Source organism: Watersipora subatra, chromosome 11 (assembly GCF_963576615.1).
Source record: "Watersipora subatra chromosome 11, tzWatSuba1.1, whole genome shotgun sequence".
In the NCBI taxonomy this organism is placed as follows: Eukaryota; Metazoa; Bryozoa; class Gymnolaemata; order Cheilostomatida; family Watersiporidae; genus Watersipora; species Watersipora subatra.
Window position 1 is genome coordinate 5,938,227 of NC_088718.1, and position 19,894 is coordinate 5,958,120.

At 36.7% G+C, this 19,894-nt stretch overlaps 1 protein-coding gene and 1 long non-coding RNA gene across 2 annotated transcripts; both read left to right on the forward strand.

Moving 5' to 3' along the window:
• Positions 1 to 535: 535 nt before the first annotated feature.
• LOC137407757 (calphotin-like) lies at positions 536 to 3,532 on the forward strand. Its single transcript, XM_068094140.1, has 3 exons — positions 536 to 649; positions 1,217 to 3,463; positions 3,514 to 3,532. The coding sequence occupies exons 1-3, from the start codon at positions 561 to 563 to the stop codon at positions 3,530 to 3,532; spliced, it is 2,355 nt and encodes a 784-aa protein (XP_067950241.1). The 5' UTR covers positions 536 to 560.
• Positions 3,533 to 4,160: 628 nt separating this feature from the next.
• Positions 4,161 to 5,725, forward strand: LOC137408306 (uncharacterized). The gene is made up of 3 exons (XR_010980069.1): positions 4,161 to 4,335; positions 4,453 to 4,593; positions 5,088 to 5,725. It is a non-coding gene; the product is annotated as an uncharacterized lncRNA (long non-coding RNA).
• Positions 5,726 to 19,894: the final 14,169 nt, after the last annotated feature.

The following is a 19,894-nucleotide window of genomic DNA, read 5'->3' on the forward strand; positions in this document are numbered from 1 at the left end:
CAGAAGTCTCATAAATTTGAATGAGTATCGATTTTGTTACAACTGGATATTCTCATAATACTGTATATGCGGTAATTAGATTCCGGTTCCGTAGCAGAAGTTCGACTTGTGACGTGCTACCACGGTCAGGTTGGTTGATAAAACAATAAGATATCATCAGACCATCTAACCATTCTGAGTCACAATATTGAAGATCTGACACTGATTTGACTAATTATATTATTCATTCCAGTATTTTTCAGTTTAAAATCACTAACATGTATGAGGGCATTATTGGTACCCACCCAAAATGACAAAGGCGTAAACTATTCTATAGCACAGCCCATCTACGTTCCACACAGCGATATGAGTAATCAATTATACAGGGCTAAAACCCTAGGCCATTGTCCGCCCTTACAATGTTATGTTGCATCTGATAGGTAAGTTATATAAAACGTCAAAAAGTTACAACAGGCAAGCCAATTGGAGGTCGTATCTGCGGTTACCTTACTATAAATGTTTGACAGATTAAGTGAGGCAACAGTTGAGTGCAAGTACTGGAAAGAACCTATTCTAGCAACATGCTGCGACTCATCATATCTTTTGTTGTTTTTGCTGTTGCATGTTCGCATGTCGTTACCTTGGGACAAGTGCGACGAGCTCATATGAAGTAAGTTTATTTTAGATTATTAATGGTAAAGAACTAATTTAATGTTTTTTAACATTATATTACGTTTATATTAGTAGTAAACTTATCTCTCATTAGTACATACATCCTACTGCAGTAAATACTAAAATTGACTAATATAATTTGTTTTATTCTTGATAGAATATGGTGCTGATTGTTAAATTTGTTATATATTAGTTGAAAATGTATTTTATTTCCTTAATTAATCTCTTTTTAGTGTTTGAAAGTTTAATAAAAATCAGGGTAACAACAAATGATTCTGTTGAACAAACTCATGGAGACAATTTCCAAATTAACTCTCTTGTCTTTGTATTTTTCTCCTGTATTGGTCACTAAGCATTTATAGAACAGGCAAAACATGAAGCAACCGCATGTTCAACTGCCAACTTCATTAATAAAGAATTACTTTTACCAGGTCACCTTCAAACTCTGTACATGGTCATTTACAAATATTTTCAGCCACTGAAATTGTCACCTTTATACCATGACACATAAACAATGTTTGCAAGCTATAATGTTACTTTTGAGTGTCCGTAAATTTTTTTGTAGTCTTGGACATACAGAGATTACACAGGTTCAGACCATCATCTGCCCACCACATCTTCGAGCACTATTCACCGGTCTCGGCATTGTATACATGTGTAGAGATTCACCTCCAGTAGCTGCTGCTCAACCAACTCCAGCCCCAACAACACCAGGTCTGTTAGGGAATTCAATTATAACTACTACAACAGCACCTGTGGTTCCGCTAACAACACCTACAAACTTAGGTAATCATGGTGCAATGGCACCAGTACCAGTTGATCCTACAACGGTAGCACATGTTTCTACAGCTCCTTCAACAGGGGCTATAGACCTTCACCCAGCAGTCAGAGGTGGTGCTACACCAGCTACAGCAACCCAAGCTACGCATGGAGGAGCCCACCACATTGGAGCAACTTCTTTTATAGGTGGTACTTTACCAATGGAGCCAAGCACAATAGGGCCGATTTTGCCCATTATGTTCAATCCAACAGCTGCTCAACAAACAACAGCACCACCTGGCCATAGTCAAGGACCAGCCCAAGTTCCACAATCTACACTTTCACCAATAGATCTGATGGCTACTGTCTCACACCCACACCCACATCCTTCAGAAGCACCTCTTGCAACTCTTCCACCTATCGTAGCAGCAGAAATAATGGCTGCAATGAATGCATTAGGAAATCAAGCACCAACAACAGCCATGCCAACAGGGCATGGTACAGCTTCTTCTCATGTTCATCCACATTCACATCCAGCAGCAACAGGATCACCTCCTTCAGTCGCTCCTGCAACGGTGGCGCCTGTACCAGTTGATCCTACAGCAGCAGTACCTGTGCCAGTTGATCCTACAACAGCAGTACCTGTGCCAGTTAATCCTACAACAGCAGTGCCTGTACCAATTAATCCTACAACAGCAGTACCTGTGCCAGTTGACCCTACAACAGCAGTACCTGTGCAAGTTAATCCTACAACAGCAGTACCTGTGCCAGTTGATCCTACAACAGCAGTGCCCGTGCCAGTTAATCCTACAACAACCGTACCTGTGCCAGTTGACCCTACAACAGCAGTACCTGTGCAAGTTAATCCTACAACAGCAGTACCTGTGCCAGTTGATCCTACAACACCAGTACCTGGGTCAGTTGCTTCTACAACAGCAGTACCTGTGCCAGTTGATCCTACAACAGCAGTACCTGTGCTAGTTAATCCTACAACAGCAGTACCTGTGCCAGTTGATCCTACAACAGCAGCACCTGTGTCAGTTGGTCCTGCAACAGCAGTACCTGTGCCAGTTGATCCTACAACAGCAGTACCTGTGGCAGTTGATCCTACAACAGCAGTACCTGTGTCAGTTGCTCCTACAACAGCAGTACCTGCGTCAGTTGCCCCTACAACAGTAGTACCTGTGCCAGTTGATCCTACAACAGCAGTACCTGTGCCAGTTGAGCCTACAGCAGTCAATCCCATAACAATGGCAGCACCTCAACCAGTTGGTGTTCCAACAGTTGCAGTACCTACCGCAGCAGCACCTGGAGGACCCACAGCACCAGCAACTGCAAGACCTACAGCAGCAGCACCTGTACAAGCAGACCCAGTGGCAGCAGCTCCCGTACCAGTTGATCCCACAACAGCAGTGCCTGTGCCAGTTAATCCTACAGCAGCAGTGCCTGTGCCAGTTGATCCTACAACAGCAGTACCTGTGCCAGTTGATCCTACAACAGCAGTACCTGTGCCAGTTGATCCTACTACAGCAGTACCTGTGCCAGTTGATCCTACTACAGCAGTACCTGTGCCAGTTGATCCTACTACAGCAGTACCTGTGCCAGTTGATCCTACAACAGGAGTACCTGTGCCAGTTGATCCTACAACAGCAGTACCTGTGCCAGTTGATCCTACTACAGCAGTACCTGTGCCAGTTGATCCTACTACAGCAGTACCTGTGCCAGTGGAGCCTACAGCAGTCAATCCTATAACAACGGCAGCACCTCAACCAGCTGGTGTTCCAACAGTTGCAGTACCTACAGCAGCACCTGCAGAACCTTTAGTACCAGCACCTGCCAGACCTACAACACTAACACCTGCAGGATCCAATGCACCAGCAACTGCAGGACCCACAGCACCAGCAACTGCAGGACCTACAGCAGCAGCACCTGTACAAGCAGACCCAGTGGTAGCAGCTCCTGTACCAGTTGATCCCACAACAGCAGTGCCTATGCCAGTTGACCCTACAACAGCAGTGCCTGTGCCAGTTGACCCTACAACAGCAGTACCTGTGCCAGTTGATCCTACAACAGCAGTACCTGTGCCAGTTAATCCTACAACAGCAGTGCCTGTGCCAGTTAATCCTACAGCAGCAGTACCTGTGCCAGTTGATCCTACAACAGCAGTACCTGTGCCAGTTGATCCTACAACAGCAGTACCTGTGCTAGTTAATCCTACAACAGCAGTACCTGTGCCAGTTGATCCTACAACAGCAGTACCTGTGCCAGTTAATCCTACAACAGCAGTGCCTGTGCCAGTTAATCCTACAACAGCAGTGCCTGTGCCAGTTGAACCTACAACAGCAGTACCTGTGCCAGTTGATCCTACAACAGCAGTACCTGTGCTAGTTAATCCTACAACAACAGTACCTGTGCCAGTTAATCCTACAACAGCAGTACCTGTGCCAGTTAATCCTACAACAGCAGTGCCTGTGCCAGTTAATCCTACAACAGCAGTGCCTGTGCCAGTTGAACCTACAACAGCAGTACCTGTGCCAGTTGATCCTACAACAGCAGTGCCTGTGCCAGTTGAGCCTACAACAGCAGTACCTGTGCCAGTTAATCCTAAAACAGCTGTACCTATAGCTGCTAACCCTAGTGCAGCAATACCTGTACAAGCAGACCTCGTAACAGTAGCTTCCTTAGCAACCAATCCTGTGACAGCAGTACCTGCACCCATTGATCCTACAACCGCTGCACCTCTACCCACAGCTGCCACACCTGCAGTACCTGCCCAACCTGCCACATCAGCACCTGTCAACGTTGCTTTACTTTCTTTCGATCCCATTCTATCAGCTAACGCAGTTCCAGCAACAAATCCGCCTGCACCTAGTGTTCCAGTAACACCTATACCTACCTATATTGGCAACTGGTGTAATGTACAAGGTAAGCATTGACTAATTAATAAAGACGTTATGCAAAAGGTTTTCATGTTGCTTGCTTGTTTGGCATATGCCAATACTATCCCTTCACATTATGTTTATTCATTCTGTGTTGTTTTAGTTCCAACCGGACAAAATTGTAAAAAGTTTGGTACTAAGACATGTCCGCCATTAACAAGATTTGACATACGACTGTGCTTATGCAACCATTCCTCCAAAGTTAGAGTCAGAACCTGCAGCAGTTATGGACCTCTATTATAAGGTAAAGCAACCCTACATTATTTCTGCCTAAATAAGCAGTTCTTATATAGTTTGGTAGAACTATGCACTTTGTCTGTTCAGTTTGTCAAATTCATTTGAAAACTAAAATACTTTTGTGAAACAAACAAAAAGATTTGTCACCCAAATTCAATACGCAGCTTTATGTAGCATTTTTTCAAAACTGCTTCACTTGAAAATTTTTAAAGCAAAACACTATTTGCTCATGTTTTTCTCTAGTTTCCTCAGTGGATGAGTAGAATTAATGGAAAAATTTATGCTGATATTCTAAAACTTAATCTATAGTTATGATCTCACCGTTTCTCTAGTCATTAATTTTAACTGAATAACTTGCTAGCTCCAACATCTCAAACTTTCAACATGTTCACCACTTTTTTAAAATTGAATTGCTTGAAATTATTGCAAAACCCTTTTGCTGACTGCCTTTAGTGTCTTTCATACACCAACTTATAGTCAAATAATTTTTTTTTCTGATAGGTATGACAAGAGAAGATAGTTCACAAAGACAGTGCACCAGTTACACGATGTTTGGATTTCATGGATAGAATGAAGCAACATCGGTTCTACAAGAAATGCGTCGAGGCTGTGGCTGATCAACATGCTCAAATTACACGTTTCCTTTGAAACTTTGCTTGCTCATATTTGAACATTGAACATTTGGCATATTCATGATAATTTGTATTCACATGAGGACTTCCAGTTCAGGTTTCAGCGGCAATTTCACCATACGTGTCAAGTATTTATAAATTTATGATTTTTTACTCCCAGTTTAATATGCATATTTGGCCAGTGATGCATATGTACATATATGTTAATTGAATCTTTTAAGCGCACAGCAAATACATGTATTGACTGAAACAAAGATCCTAGGTCAACCTGCACATAATTTAATGTTTGAAACTAAAAAAGCTTGTTAAAAAAGAACTGCTTTCAATCGTGGTTCAGTAAACAACGTATTCATTTATTTTAACTATTTCAACTATTACATGTAACTAATAGTTAAAATAATGGTTACTTATGATGCCTACATCTTGTTTCACACATAATATTATATATTATAATAGCTATTATATATAAATATATAAAATATTTAAATAAATAGAAAGTGTATAACTTCAGAGCAAATGTATTTGGTATCCAGTTTTAAAGTAATGAATATAATAAAGTGTAGTGTATTTAATGCACAGATCTATAACTGAACTCACAAATCATTGCTATTCTGTAGCTATTACAAGAAAGAGTATTTGTTGCTAAAAGATTGAAATAATCCTGCAGCAATTACTGACTTGCTACAAGCTGCATATTTGTGAGGTATAAGCAGACGACTCCACTGTACACTGTACTGATCAATTAGTGCCACAATATTTCATGTTATACATATATACAATATACATGTGAATGAACCGATGCTGTAATATGGTATGGTCAGGCCTATCGGATTTCGGAACAATCAATTGGCACAAATGAGAGGTTTGGGCAGATACGCAAAAAAGCTGTCTTGAAAACTAAGACATTTTTACAGATGTTTATACTTTGCTAAAAAATCAAAATATGCATCTGATGCTAGACAGTTTATTTGTCTTTAAAGCTGCGTTCATACCATTTGTTTCAAAATGCATCACAAGGTGTAAAGATCTTGGCACTGTTAGCAAAAAACCATATAATATAATAGCATGTACTTTTGGAAATAGCTGTTTCATCAGCTGCCTCTGTATCCCATTGATCATTCAGCCAATCCAAAACAAATGGCACTTTAGCTATAACACTGATGACCAACAGGAATTTTGTAATAAATAAATAATGCAATGAAAAACTGGTATTTTGCTAGTGCACGTGGCTATGTCTTTTTTTACTACAGCTGCCAGACTAAACTTTAAATCCCTTTTCAGAATGAAAACCATCTGAACCAAAAAATTTAATAGATTCTGTCAGAAAGTGTCAGTATTTTTCTATCAATTGTGATTGTTTTTGATGTTTGAGGTGATCTGACAATAAGGATGTTTCACAATTAAAATCATCAAAACTTGATAGTAGTTAAAATGCTCAGAGGAAAAATACGTGCATAATGACATCACTAGTTGTTATCATTGCTATCGTTGATATTGGTTATTGTGTTCAAGTTGCAGCATTATGTGTCGCTATTCTGCTAGTCTCTTCGCAACTATAATTTCTTTCTGCAACTATAATTTCAACTACAGTTTCTTTGCAACTAGACGTCATAATCACACTTTTATTTGATCTGAGCATTTTAACTGCGATAAAATGTTGTCGATTTTGATTGTAAAACATCCTGGCAGTCAGATCAACTCAAACATCAAAAACAATCACAATTGATAAAAAATTCTGATACTTTCTGATAAAATCTACTAAAATCTTGTGCAAGTTCATCTTCACTCTTGTGAATGCAAAGGAACGCGAGTCCGTGCTAGAGGATATTATTAATCAACAACTGAATTCAGAACTTGATAGGCGTTGACACTCGGATGCAAATGACTGTTGCCATCTTGTGCAAGGCTATTGTATTTAAAATATTCATTATCTAGAAAATGCTTTGAAATTATGCAAATTTGACTTTCGCCCTTCCGAGGTAAGACTCGCCTAAGTGTTTACTTGGTTCTCTTAAACAAAGCGAATTGAGCGACTGTCAAACTGCCTGAAAATGTTAAGAAATTCATAGGAAGTTCAAAGGAAATGGTGTAAAACAATGTCATGCATGAATCATGTCATGTTTAACAATTAATTATGTTCACTTTTGCTTTGATAAAAACAAATTTTTTAAAGGTTGGCTTGCAACAAAATTCACATTACAGTTATTTGGTATCAAAAGATTTACCATGTCTTACTCTGCTGTGTTGTAGGTGCAAAATATGTAAACATGTTATTACAAGTTCTTAAAAGCTCAAAAACGAACAGTTAATCGCCGCCATTACGTAAACGCCGTATATTGGAATCAGTTTATTTCTCTGACGTGGTCAATCCATTCGGTTATTCTTTTGACACATGATGTTCTCACGTAAATTGAAAGGCCAATAAAAGATTCAATATAAAACTTCTTGTAGCACTAGTTTATGACAAACACTTCGGGTTTCACCGAAGACCCTGTATCAAATATAGATGCTAGCTACTTTACAGTTTTGTTTCGGCCTGGTCTAATCATCTAGTCGTAATCTGATCATGTGACCCATACTTCCTGCCAAACGGCGCGAATAATTTTTGCAGCATTTTCCAATTATCACAGGTGACCAAAAGGCTCGTCAGGTTTATCAGAGAATGGTATGTACTCCTTCGAGCTAAGGTTAAATAATCAAACAAAATTTCACGGTTATAAGATATCAGTGCTGAAAGTGCACTGCGTTACAATGATGATGAACCAGATGCATAAGGACAATATACATGGTTTTATTAAATGCGAGAAGTATATTTGTTAAAATATTTCAACGAATGAGGTTGCCTGAAAGTGTAAACAGAAGCCATCTTGTACAACTACGTCCCATTTGAGCGGTTTTGAAAACAGATTGTAATCTACGGCGGTTTCGTGATAGCAGCGATTAACTGTTCGTTTTTGAGCTTTTAAGAGCTTGTAATCACATTTCCACATATTTTGCACCTACAACACAGCAGAGTAAAACATAGTGAATCTTTTGATACCAAATAACTGTAATGTGATTTTATTGCAAGTCAACCTTTAAATCAGCGAGCTTTTGAAAAGAAAGTTCAGAAAGCCTTCACCTTCATTTTGTATACCAACAGCAATAATTTGAAGGGTGAGGATAGTTGCTGAGTGTTATATATATTAAAAAATCCTACCTTACCATTGTGTCTGTCTGTTAGTCTACAGAAAAGCTAAACGTCTTAACATTTTTGAGTCAATTTTATTCAAGTTTGCCAAAAATGCTTGATATTAAAACTGTGTTTGGTTCTTGACGACCAGCCTCTGGAACATGAATTGGAAACTCCAGAATGCCTGTTTTCATACATTAAGAAAAATTGCCCTCGGTGAATGCATTCATAAATTGTTGTCATGTAGCACTTCGCGCTGAAAACCTGATTGATTGCTGATTGACAATGTAAAACCCTGTGCAATTCAGGTCATAGTGCTAGTATTATCTAAAAGAATGTTTAACTTTGGTTAGTGCATGTTTTTCTGTCTGTTAGTCTGCATAAACACTATGTGCATTCACATTTTTAGCCCGATTTTATTCAAACTTCACACGTATATGCTCTGTGCCTTCCGCCAGGTCGCCAAAATTTTTTGTTTTCAAAACTCCATTTGATTTCAGAGAACCAGCTTCTTAAACACCCACCTGTAAACACCTGTAAACACCTGTAAACACCTGTAAACACCTGTAAACACCCACCTGTGAGCGATCCGATTGAAAATAAAAGAAATCCGGACGCCGGGCTAATTGCTAGTGTTAAAATAATAAGCTTGTCTTGAGTAAGGCTTATGACAAGCCTGGCTACCGAACTACAACAAATATTTTCAAAGTGTTTGCTGCTGGTTTCTAAACAGCACAGTTTTGACAACTATTGCGGTAGTAAGATGAATAAAAGGTTTGTAATTGAAATAAATACTGTATAGATGGAATTACATTTTAAACGCCCTAAAATTACAATATTACTGTTGTTTACAATACTAGCTATTCACATCTTTAGATCTAATCTTGAAGGAAAATTCTTGAAAGCATTAGGATTACATAGACATGCTATGGATGAACCTACATCGGTAGTCAAAAACCTGACAAACCCTGTTGGAGATGGCCTGTGTTGGCTCACATAAGCCTAAAACTTCTGCTCAATGAACTGTTTGAGCAGTACATGCTTTCTAAAAGAAAAATCGATTAGCTCAAATCATTATTTCATATGGCGACCACACTACATTCCACATGTTACGCATGTGTGGCCACCTTTCTTTGTCTCTGGACTGTTCAGAACTAATGAAGTCAGTAGTTTACCAGTCAAGGTTTTAAATTGGTTTGAATAGCTTCAATGATTTTCCTCAATTATTAAAATGTTAGTTAAAACAGGATGTTTCGTTCAATCTTTGGACAACTCTTTTAGTTTTTCAGACAATCTTACGGTCTCCTTAGCGTAATAATTTATAAATTTGAAGAAGTATTTGCTATTTAACTTTATACATTCAAAGTAATTTCTCACATATGGTGCTGGAAGCTCCTCCAACTATCTATGTATGTAAGTGAAAAAGCTGAAAGCAAAAATTAACAAAAAATTTTGTTTTAACTATATAACAAAAAATAAAAATCCATATTTAATATGAAGTTCAGGTAACACTAAATAATCTCCACTTCTGATTTCCATCACCATCTCTACATTGCCAAAGCTACACCTACATTCGCATATTTCTGAGACAATGATCGAGTGACATTACAAAAGTCATTTCATTGATTATTATTATTGCTGTAAAAGTTTTTCTTTACAGTCGTGTGGTGGCAGGTGACTGGTTGTAGTTCATGTTGAGTCCGGGTCTTAACAGAAGGCCAAAGGATCCAACATCTTCCTCAATTCCACTAAGAGAGGACCATCCTCAAAATGTGAGCTGTTCCTAAGATGGCTGTCTTCTGTATAGTCTCAAAAGACATGTTAACTCCCACCTCAGCCAGGTATGCTATATGCTTCATTGATATTGTTCCGAGTGCACCAATTACTATTGATATCACTTCGGCCTTTACCTTCCACAGTCTGTTTATCTCCAACCCAAGCTCTTTGTATTTACCAATCTTTTTATCTTCCTTCTGTACTACCCTTGCGTCTCCAGGTATTGCTATGTCTATGACCTGACACTGTTTGGTTTCTTTGTTTATTAGTATCAGGTATTATTATTATTATAGCAAAGATTTGGTTTTTACATACATCTTAGGTGATGCATTTATTTGAAGGCAATGTCTAGTCAACTGAAGCATTTATTTGGGAGTTATTCTATGATTTTGAACAATGGAACGAATTAAACTAATTACAATGTATCCATAATGGATTATTTGCTCCGACATATGAAGGTTTTAACATGCAAAGGAAGTGCAAGAATAAATTAAACTTTTATGAGGAAGTTTTACTGTGATGATACAGTTACTGAAGTAGTTAGGGCATAGATATAGAATCATTAAACATGACAGTGTATGATTACAGTAGTAGATGACACACAATGGATGTATTTCAGCTTTAATTATAACTGTAAAATGGTGTTTCATACAACTACCAGATCACGATGAGTATTCACTTTCATACAATTTAGCAACCATTTTTTACAATAATGGTTTCCAGCATTGAATGAAATTTTGTCAACATTACAATGCACATTATAAAGAAACACTTGGTGTTAATGTGAACAAATATTAATATTACAATAAAAAATACTTACTTTATTTGTCGACCTGGATTACCTTTAGAGTACCGTACTTGCTCATTATCAACAAGGGAGAAAAAAAATACAGAGAAAATTTTATTGTACTACCAAGCAGATAGTAATACAGCATTGCTGCCAATGATGCAAAGAATGATGCCTCTAACTTTGAAAACTATACAAGAATAAACCTTCCCAGTGTTGTCTATTCATGCTGTAGATTAGGTTCTCATTCATGCTATTATGGTTAGTGTCAAACGATGACTTACCAAAACTGAACTATTCTTGTACCATAAATTTTTAGAACACGCAGGAGTGTCGAAAAAAATTTAAAACTTGTTTATTGTCTGTTTTACACAAAAATACAAAAAAGGCTGAACTTTCACCATGTTGTACAGACACCCTAGAGGCCCATGTAAAAACCCATTACATTCAAATGCAGAAGTAGAACTATTGTTGAGCATATGAAAGATTGTCGATGTCTAAAATCTCCAACAGTATGACAAGAAAATGGTGGTGCCTACTGACAGATGATTGAGAAAATGATCAAGAGTTATTTCCTCTTGTTGAATGAGAGCACAAATGATATTTTTTGGTAGAGTTCTTGTAGGTTTTATAAGCATGCTGCAGTTTTAGCTGTAATAAAAATAATTATTTTTCAGACTTTAATAAAATGAAACGTGTTAAACCTACAAAACTTGAAAATGAGCAAGCTAATATGGTAGACAATGAGAGTTGTCATATTTCTATATGGTGCAACATGCGAATTCTTTCTTGTACAACGTTTGCTTTTTTCGTTTGCATCATAAACATGTAAACAAAAAAAGCAAAGAACTTCCTCCCGACATGCATCTTTTCATAAGTTATGATGTCCAACAGCTTTTTACAGCTAGCATCACAATTTAATGTTAAGTGATTGCATCTGAGCAAGAATGTGACATTTGAGTTTGGCAAGAAACTGTAACTGTGGCATACTGGGAGATATCAACAGCATCTGATACCATAGACGGAGAAATCATGATGTAACTATCAATTGTTGTAACAGTAACATTTACAAGTTGGACAGCATACCAAGCAACCTACTACCATTTACACTATATGAATATAGTGCACATGGTTAGGCTTAAAGATAAACTTGAACTAAATTCTAACAAATTTTATCACAAAGTATTGGTATTTTTCTATCATTTGATACTGTTTTGCATATTTGAGGTGATCTGACTACCAGGATGTTTCAAGATGGAAATTAATAAAACTTGATTGCGTTTAAAACACCCAGAAAAAAGATATTTACCAAAGATGGCGTCACGAGTTGCACGGCTGCAGATCTCTTCTGTTATTGATATCGGCTATTGCGTTGAAGTCACAGCATTATGCGTCTCTATTCTGTAGGTCTTTTAGCCAAAGCTTTGTAACTATTATGATGTCATAATCAAAGTTTCGCTTGAATCTGGGCATTCCAAGAAAGAATCTCATTCAAGTTATTAAAAAGCCTTTTGCCAAGGAATTTTTAAACCCAGCCAAATGTACAGGCACTCAGTCAAACAGCCATACATGGTCTTGATAAATATTCTATTAATATTATGACTTTATGGTATTGCAAGGTAAAATGATGAGCATGGCACTAAATATAATTGTAAAACAAACTGACAAACAAGCCAACCAAACTCGCTAAACCAAATGCAAACACGGAATCATTAATCACAATAGCTGTTAAAAATATGACAATCTCCAGCGCAATAAAATGTGCCAAGGCGACAGCTAATGTTCAATTTGCCTGTCTTCATCTACAGTACATTCTACTTGTGATAAATGTAACTATAGCCATGATTATATTAGCTGAAAGCAATAATCTTTAGTCACTGTACTTGAACAAACAAAATAAATTGCCAATCAGAAGCGACTAATACTAGTAACAAAATTAAGCAAATTTTAGACCAATGAAGTTTTTTGGAAGCAACAAGAAGCTGTAGGTACTCCGTGTGTCAACAGCAAAAATTCAATAACATGCGCAAAAGGTTAACCTAACCAATTGCTAAAATTTCATTCAAGTAAAATGAAGTTGTTTCAAAAATTTTATGCCTAAAATCCAAAGATACACTAGAATGGTTCGTAGACAGGATTTGATTTTTACAGGCTACCTGGTAATGTGCATCAATTTTATTTCTCAAAACTGGATTAACCCCATATTATTGGATATGTGCAGAACATCTCAATACAGGATAGCTAAAACAAACAAGAGACCCGCATTGCAAGATATGAACCGAAGCTCATCATCAAACCAACTACACAGATCTTTTACGAAGAGAAGACAATCTTACACAGGAATAGTGCAAGGCTAAAGTAACACGAAAGGCTCTTTAAGAATTTTTAGCTAATGTGATTTAAAGTGCTTGGGTGTCTGGCATACCATAGACTCCATTAACTGCATATTAATGAAATACTCTACAAATTATTTCCTAAAAATAATTGATGATCTGTAAAATTGGTGTCGAGAGTGCGTCACAAAAATCTTAATTTGACAGGAATGTAGAACCCACCCATTATTAAGTATGGCAAGCAACTACCGGTGTAGACCTTCCTTTGTGATGGTCACTTCTGGTTTGTCTGATATTGCAAATAGAACCAATACTGGTTATAATTTTACCTTATCACAGAAGACTCGATCACAAATAAACCAAAGATTCTTGTCACTCTGTGCATGGAACAATAACACAAGACACTCAACAGCAAATAACAGTAAATAACAGCAAATAAATTTTCTTCAAACTTTTCAAATGATACTTTTAATTTAGCTTTAAACTTTTTGTAGTAAGTTCTCGTACATTGCAGTGGTGAAGGGTTGTCAAATTGATTATTTTCTGTTGTTTACAGAAAAAGCTTGGGCACCCTGTGTTTTTACTGACATATTCTGCTGTTTTTTACTTTTCAGCAGAACTAAAATAATGTATTTGCTGCCATAGAAAAAATCATAGAAATAATAGAGCTACTTCACTCCAATAGACAACTAGTTAAGAAAACTCAACATAAAAATAATTTTAGGTAGCTCAACTAAAACTTAGCAAATGCTAATGCCATATAAGACCTTTTTAATCACTGACTATGGAAGAAATATATGCAATAGCCGTACATGTTTTGACTGAGATCAACCCTATTTGATATGTATATGCAAAACTAGCAGAACCAGAAGTAAGTACAGCAACATTTTAATTGAGTTTCTTGAGCCTACAACACCACCTAAACCTATTAGCTCTGCTATTCAATTAAAACAGGAAAAAACCAATTACTTTTCTATATTCTATTAACAGAAACAACCATAAGAATGCAGAGTTTTCGGTACATTGTCTAGAAACTCGGTATTGAGACTTTCAAAAGGTTTAATTTAGACGGGAACAGCGTGAACCTTTACAGATGTAGTATCAAGATATTGAATTAAAACATTGTTTTTTTCTAAATATTGAGTTATGATTCTCTAAATGGGATATATTTTTATATTGTATGCATTTGTTATTTTAAAGGCTATTGCATATGCTTTGTTGGTGCACACTTGCCTGATTTGCTTATATATTGCCCAATATCCTTTTTGGATAAAACGACTTTTTATAAAACAACTATTTACTAAGATTGTGAAAATCTTGCCTCTAAGTTTGTTAGTGATAAATACATAAAATATGCCTCAGCTTAACTTTTTGTTTTCCAAAACTGTGGTCTCGGTTTTACTATAGTAGTAGCGCTGTGACGTCGCACATGGCTACACTGAGTCAATGAAGAATGGGTAAGCCTAGTACACCGGCTGCTGATTAGTCACTCGCCACTTCTTTTACATAATATCAGGTCTTTTTCCTGGTTCCTATATATGCTGCAAGCACCGGCGACAGCACCGCAGGGCTATCAGCAGTGAGATGGGAACTTACGCGCCGAGTGCCACGGGTAGTCGCCGGTGGTCGACGCAAGAGTTCAGCTCTGTTCAACTTTTTCGAAGAGCCACAGACAAAGCCTTTCCAAAATGCACTGTACATGTGAAGGTCAGCACTTTCGAGACGACATGGCTAGCAGCCATTTTTATGCGATCACCAGTGATGCAGCTTTATGTGAAGATTAGCCGCTGAGCCTAGCGCCGCAAGTGTTTTGCTGCGCGAGATTACCGCCAGGGTCTCGCATTCGATATGGGAACCAGGCTTTACTTATTAAAGCCAGCAACAGTGGTAGTTGTTCAAATAGCTAAGAAGAATATTCATAACAAGAAAATAGTTTACAAACATGAAAACATAACTCATGGTATTTTACATCAAAACTGTTTTCAATGACTCACAAGCAGTACCAAAGGCAGCTAAATGCCACACTCCTGTATTACGGTAGTAAAGGATTTGTATAGGCTAGTAACGACCAATTATAGTGGATCTAGATCCGGATCCGGATCTTTCTAACCTTTTAAGTAGATCTTTCAGGTTAGCTGTTAAAAATATTTTTTAGGTATTTATTTTAAAATTTAGTTTAAAAATTATTTTTGTAAATTTTTTTGGTCATTTATTTGGTCATCACCTGTAGGCTTACAAAGGTACCCTATAACTATTAGGCTAGCTAGAAGACTACTTTCTGGCTTTGCCTCCACTTACCTATGTGAATCATTGTTTCCAGCAATAACTTTTGTAAAAAACAATCAAAGAACACGACTTACAAATACTCATCTTCATGAACTTGTTAGAGTTGCTGTAAGTCGCAGTAGCCTTTGACTGTATTGTGATGTCAAAGCTCACTCAGCATTTTTCTCACCGACATCAGACACATTTATTACAGCACATTCATTCATTGATTTTTAGCCAAATTATGTATATTAATAAAAAAAATTCAATTGTACTTGACGCCTTGTTTTAAGATATACACAAATAATTGCACGTTTTTGACTGGTGAAAATTAAAAAGGCACATCTTCAGCTCGTTGTGGATCTCTAATTGTCAAATTTGGCTATAGTGGATCATAGCCAAAATCATTTGGTTACCCCTGCTATAGACCATCAACAAAACACAAGCAAACAAAGTCGCCTTGCAAATTGTAAATTATAACTCAAATTAGTTTTGTTAAAATGTACAGAACTTCAGTTACAATTGTTTCTGAACATTCTTTTGCTATTTTGAATTTCTAGTAGGTTTTCAAGGAAAGCTTCTAAAATATCAACAAGCTATGATCATTCATGCGCTATTTCCTATTTTGAGATTCCCACGGTCACTAGTTCTAGTGAAAGCTAAGGATAACCCGGTGTAATACGTTAATGAGATGTTTTAATGGGCTGGGCTACTCTTTATAATCAACAACGAGGAATGCCGTGATTATGTTTACCATTTACTAGTCTAATTTATTCGCCTCGCTTCACCCATCAGCATCATCTGTAAAGATTAACGTAACATATTTGTAATTACTTTTCATTAGGCTGGACTTCCATTGTTACTAAAAGCTCACGCCCTCCTACCAAAAGCAACAAATTATGGGCAACGCAGCGATGCTAAATGAATGTTTCTATAAATAGGTTATGTAGGGGTTAACTGAAGAACCAATGAGTTTCTTCCTAGCTATGTCCACCCATCATGAATTGTGCAAGACCCATATATGATTACATCATAACGTCCAAAAAATATCACCTTGTTAGTATTTTAAGGTTATGATGCTCTTAAGCTTCCTGGCAAATCTCATCTCCAAAAACTTACACAACGTTATAACTTTCTAGTGTTTTACTTAGCAAAAATCTGAAGTATAAACTGAATTCAAACGTTTATTATTAAATAATAACATTACCTACTGTAAAAAGCAGAGTATTAAAGTTTTACTCGTAAACAGTAATAACTATCATTTAATTTTGGTTGCTGTTATAACATTTGGATAATAAAATAGTGCATTGCATGAATTGCTGCTCAAGAGATATCCAAGAGATCTGTTTACAAGTCACAGATAAATCCAAAGTTTGCTATTTTAATAACAGCTTATAGAAAATGTGTTGCAATTTACAGTAGGCAGAAAAGCTTCTAAAATCTCACAAATCGTTTTCCGGCTATCTTTGACTACTATGTAATTAAAAGGTTGTATCAGAAGATTTCAGAGTTAAATAGCTAATATATTTATAATTTATGTCACTGACTGGTCGGAAAAATAGCAAAACAAACCTATTTCGGCACTAGTTGCTGTGGTAATCACTGAAATGATGGCTGAAAAAGCTACAAAATTTCCTGAAGAAATAGGATATAATTTCCAGATAGATCAATCAATTGGTTGCAATAGAACAATTGTTGTAAATTCAAAGTAAACTAAACTTCATGACCATTTAGTTTATGTGTATTGAGATACTAAACATAAGCAATTTGATAAAACTATGGCTAGCATAATTTTTGGTTGAAACATACCTGAATGTTTCGCAGATATTTTGTTAAAATGTATAACTTCAAGACCCTAATGCCATCCTCATCTAAAATGATAGACATTAATGGTTAAATAAACTAATATTTCAAATCTTAAATATGTATATAACTAAAATGCTTTTTTCTCAAAAAACATCTTTTAAGTTTAGAAAATCTAAGCTTTTTTCTTTGCTAAACTGCTGAAATAAAACTGCCACAAAATAATTTCACATACGCAAGCAAGAAAAATTGTATTTAAATGCAAACATGTAGCTTTAAATTTGCTAACCAGAAGGCGAGTGCAATGATTAGCTCGCTGCCCAAGGTTTGACACATTAGCCAAGCTAAGATTAGCATATTTGTACTATGTTTTATCAAGTTTATTCAAATGTATACTAATTTTAACAGGGTACACCTCTAACTCATCGCATTAGCATACTTGTTTGAGAACTAACTGAGTGGGTGCATTACACATAGGTCAGCGTGGTAGAATACCATGCATAGCTGACATTGTCTGATATCCTAATATAACTTGCAGGTCTAGTGATTCATCACAGGATGACGTCTATAGTTATCTCTAAGTTTTGTAGGATTTACATGGGAAATAAAACAGAAATTCTAATTTATTTATTTAAACCATATATTTCATTCTGCATTTACAGCAGAGATGATAGAGTTAGTGTCATCAAGTTAACTCTCCAATATTCGGTCACAAATCTTGTTTGTGGTAAAACGTAAAAGTCATTACTTTGTGTTGAACTTTCTGTAATCCTATAGCACCATTCAATATGGTAATGGAATTAGTTCTGCTCAATTGATTTTTTTGTTACGGTAAATTTGTATTTAGACTCATAAAACTGCTTGCAAAGGATATAAGCATCAAAATTTGCAACACCGTGCACAGCTGCAACAATATCTCATTATCCATATTTGTAAGATTGAACTTTATCAGTGGAATATTGCCTCAGAGATTGGATGTCAGGCAGGTTTTAAGGTGACCAAGATGTCAAGGTGACCATTAAACAATGTTTGAAAATCGATTTACTAAATGAGAGAAAAGTGGAAAAGTCTGAAAGTGAAAAAGGATCCAGTACTGAATACTAAAATTGCACGATGGTAGAGTTGTCTCTCCAGAACCGTTGCTTGGCCAGCGATGACCTTTGTGGAGCATGCAAATAGTAGCTGATATTAATGTGGCTCTTTCAGCAGTCAGACAAGGATGCTAGAGAATGGTCTGAGAGGATGCAAGACAAGAGGGAATCCAAAGATTAATGAGAGGTAGAAAAAGGCATGATCGAACTAGGCAAGAGAGCATAGGATGGGCAGAAGAACAGTGGGCACAGGTCTTCCTTGGTAATAATTATGTCAGAAGACCATAGTACATAGTGCCTACTAGCAAACATTCGACTGGTCTTATGGTTTCGCGATGCATTGAAGCCGGTGGATATGATCACCAACATATCTGATGAATGCTTCCAAATATAATGATGCACTGCAGACCAAGTTACTTCCAAGTTCCAACCCGATGTTTGAAGTGAATGAATGAGTGTTTTAGGATAGTAAGGCATCTTGGTCATCATGCAAGATTGATGAAAAGATGGATGAAGGAAAAAGCAGTGTCAACCTAAAATATGGCCAGCTCTATCTCCCGACCTAAGCCGTATAGAAAAGTTGTGACAGACAGGCTGCTTGTTGACAGAAGACATACCCTCATCAACAGAACACTAATAGAGAAGATTAATAATTGTGGCTGTAAAAAACTGCAACATCTGGTCAGAAGTGTGTCAAGATGCTGACCTTCTAAATATTGGTTGTAGTCAAGGCAACCTGGCAACTCCTGACGACCCTTTTCAGGGCAACCAATCACATGTATTCCTATTACAAGTAGTATAAATTGGATTGCAGAGTATCACAAACTTATTTAATTTAAATCCTACAAACCACATGAATACAAATACTTTTGTCCTCTGTGAATGTCAGCTACAATGGAATTTTGATAGAAAAAAGTCGAGCGAAATTTACTACATATTTTAAACTTTTCCCATATTAAATACGAGTAAATTTGGCTTAAAATGGCAGTTTATGATGGTTTTTAGCAAGGTGAAGGCAGTAAGTCATTTCTGCAAGCAATTGTATCTTAAAATATGAAGTGGTCTTATAATTTCTGACAGCTGGCTACGTAATTGAATAAACCCGCTGTGCCAAATAGAAAACAACTTATATTTTAAAGCTTGTATGAGTTTTGAGCACACAAGAAGCGTTAGTTTTGTTTAGTTACTACACAAAGCATAAACAATTTTTCCGATTTATACAATTTATGTGGTACATTAAAACGGAATAAGATAATTTGAATCATCCAAATATTAAAGAGCAGATAACTGCTTTGACGGCTAACAGGGAATCATCGAAGATGTGGAAATCTACTCTTATTCTCTGATTTAATAAACCCCAAGCTTTGAGTAGTAGCCTAGCAACTTTTTTATAAACTATTACTACTATAGTAATATAAGTATAACTATTACTATAGTAACAATAGTGCT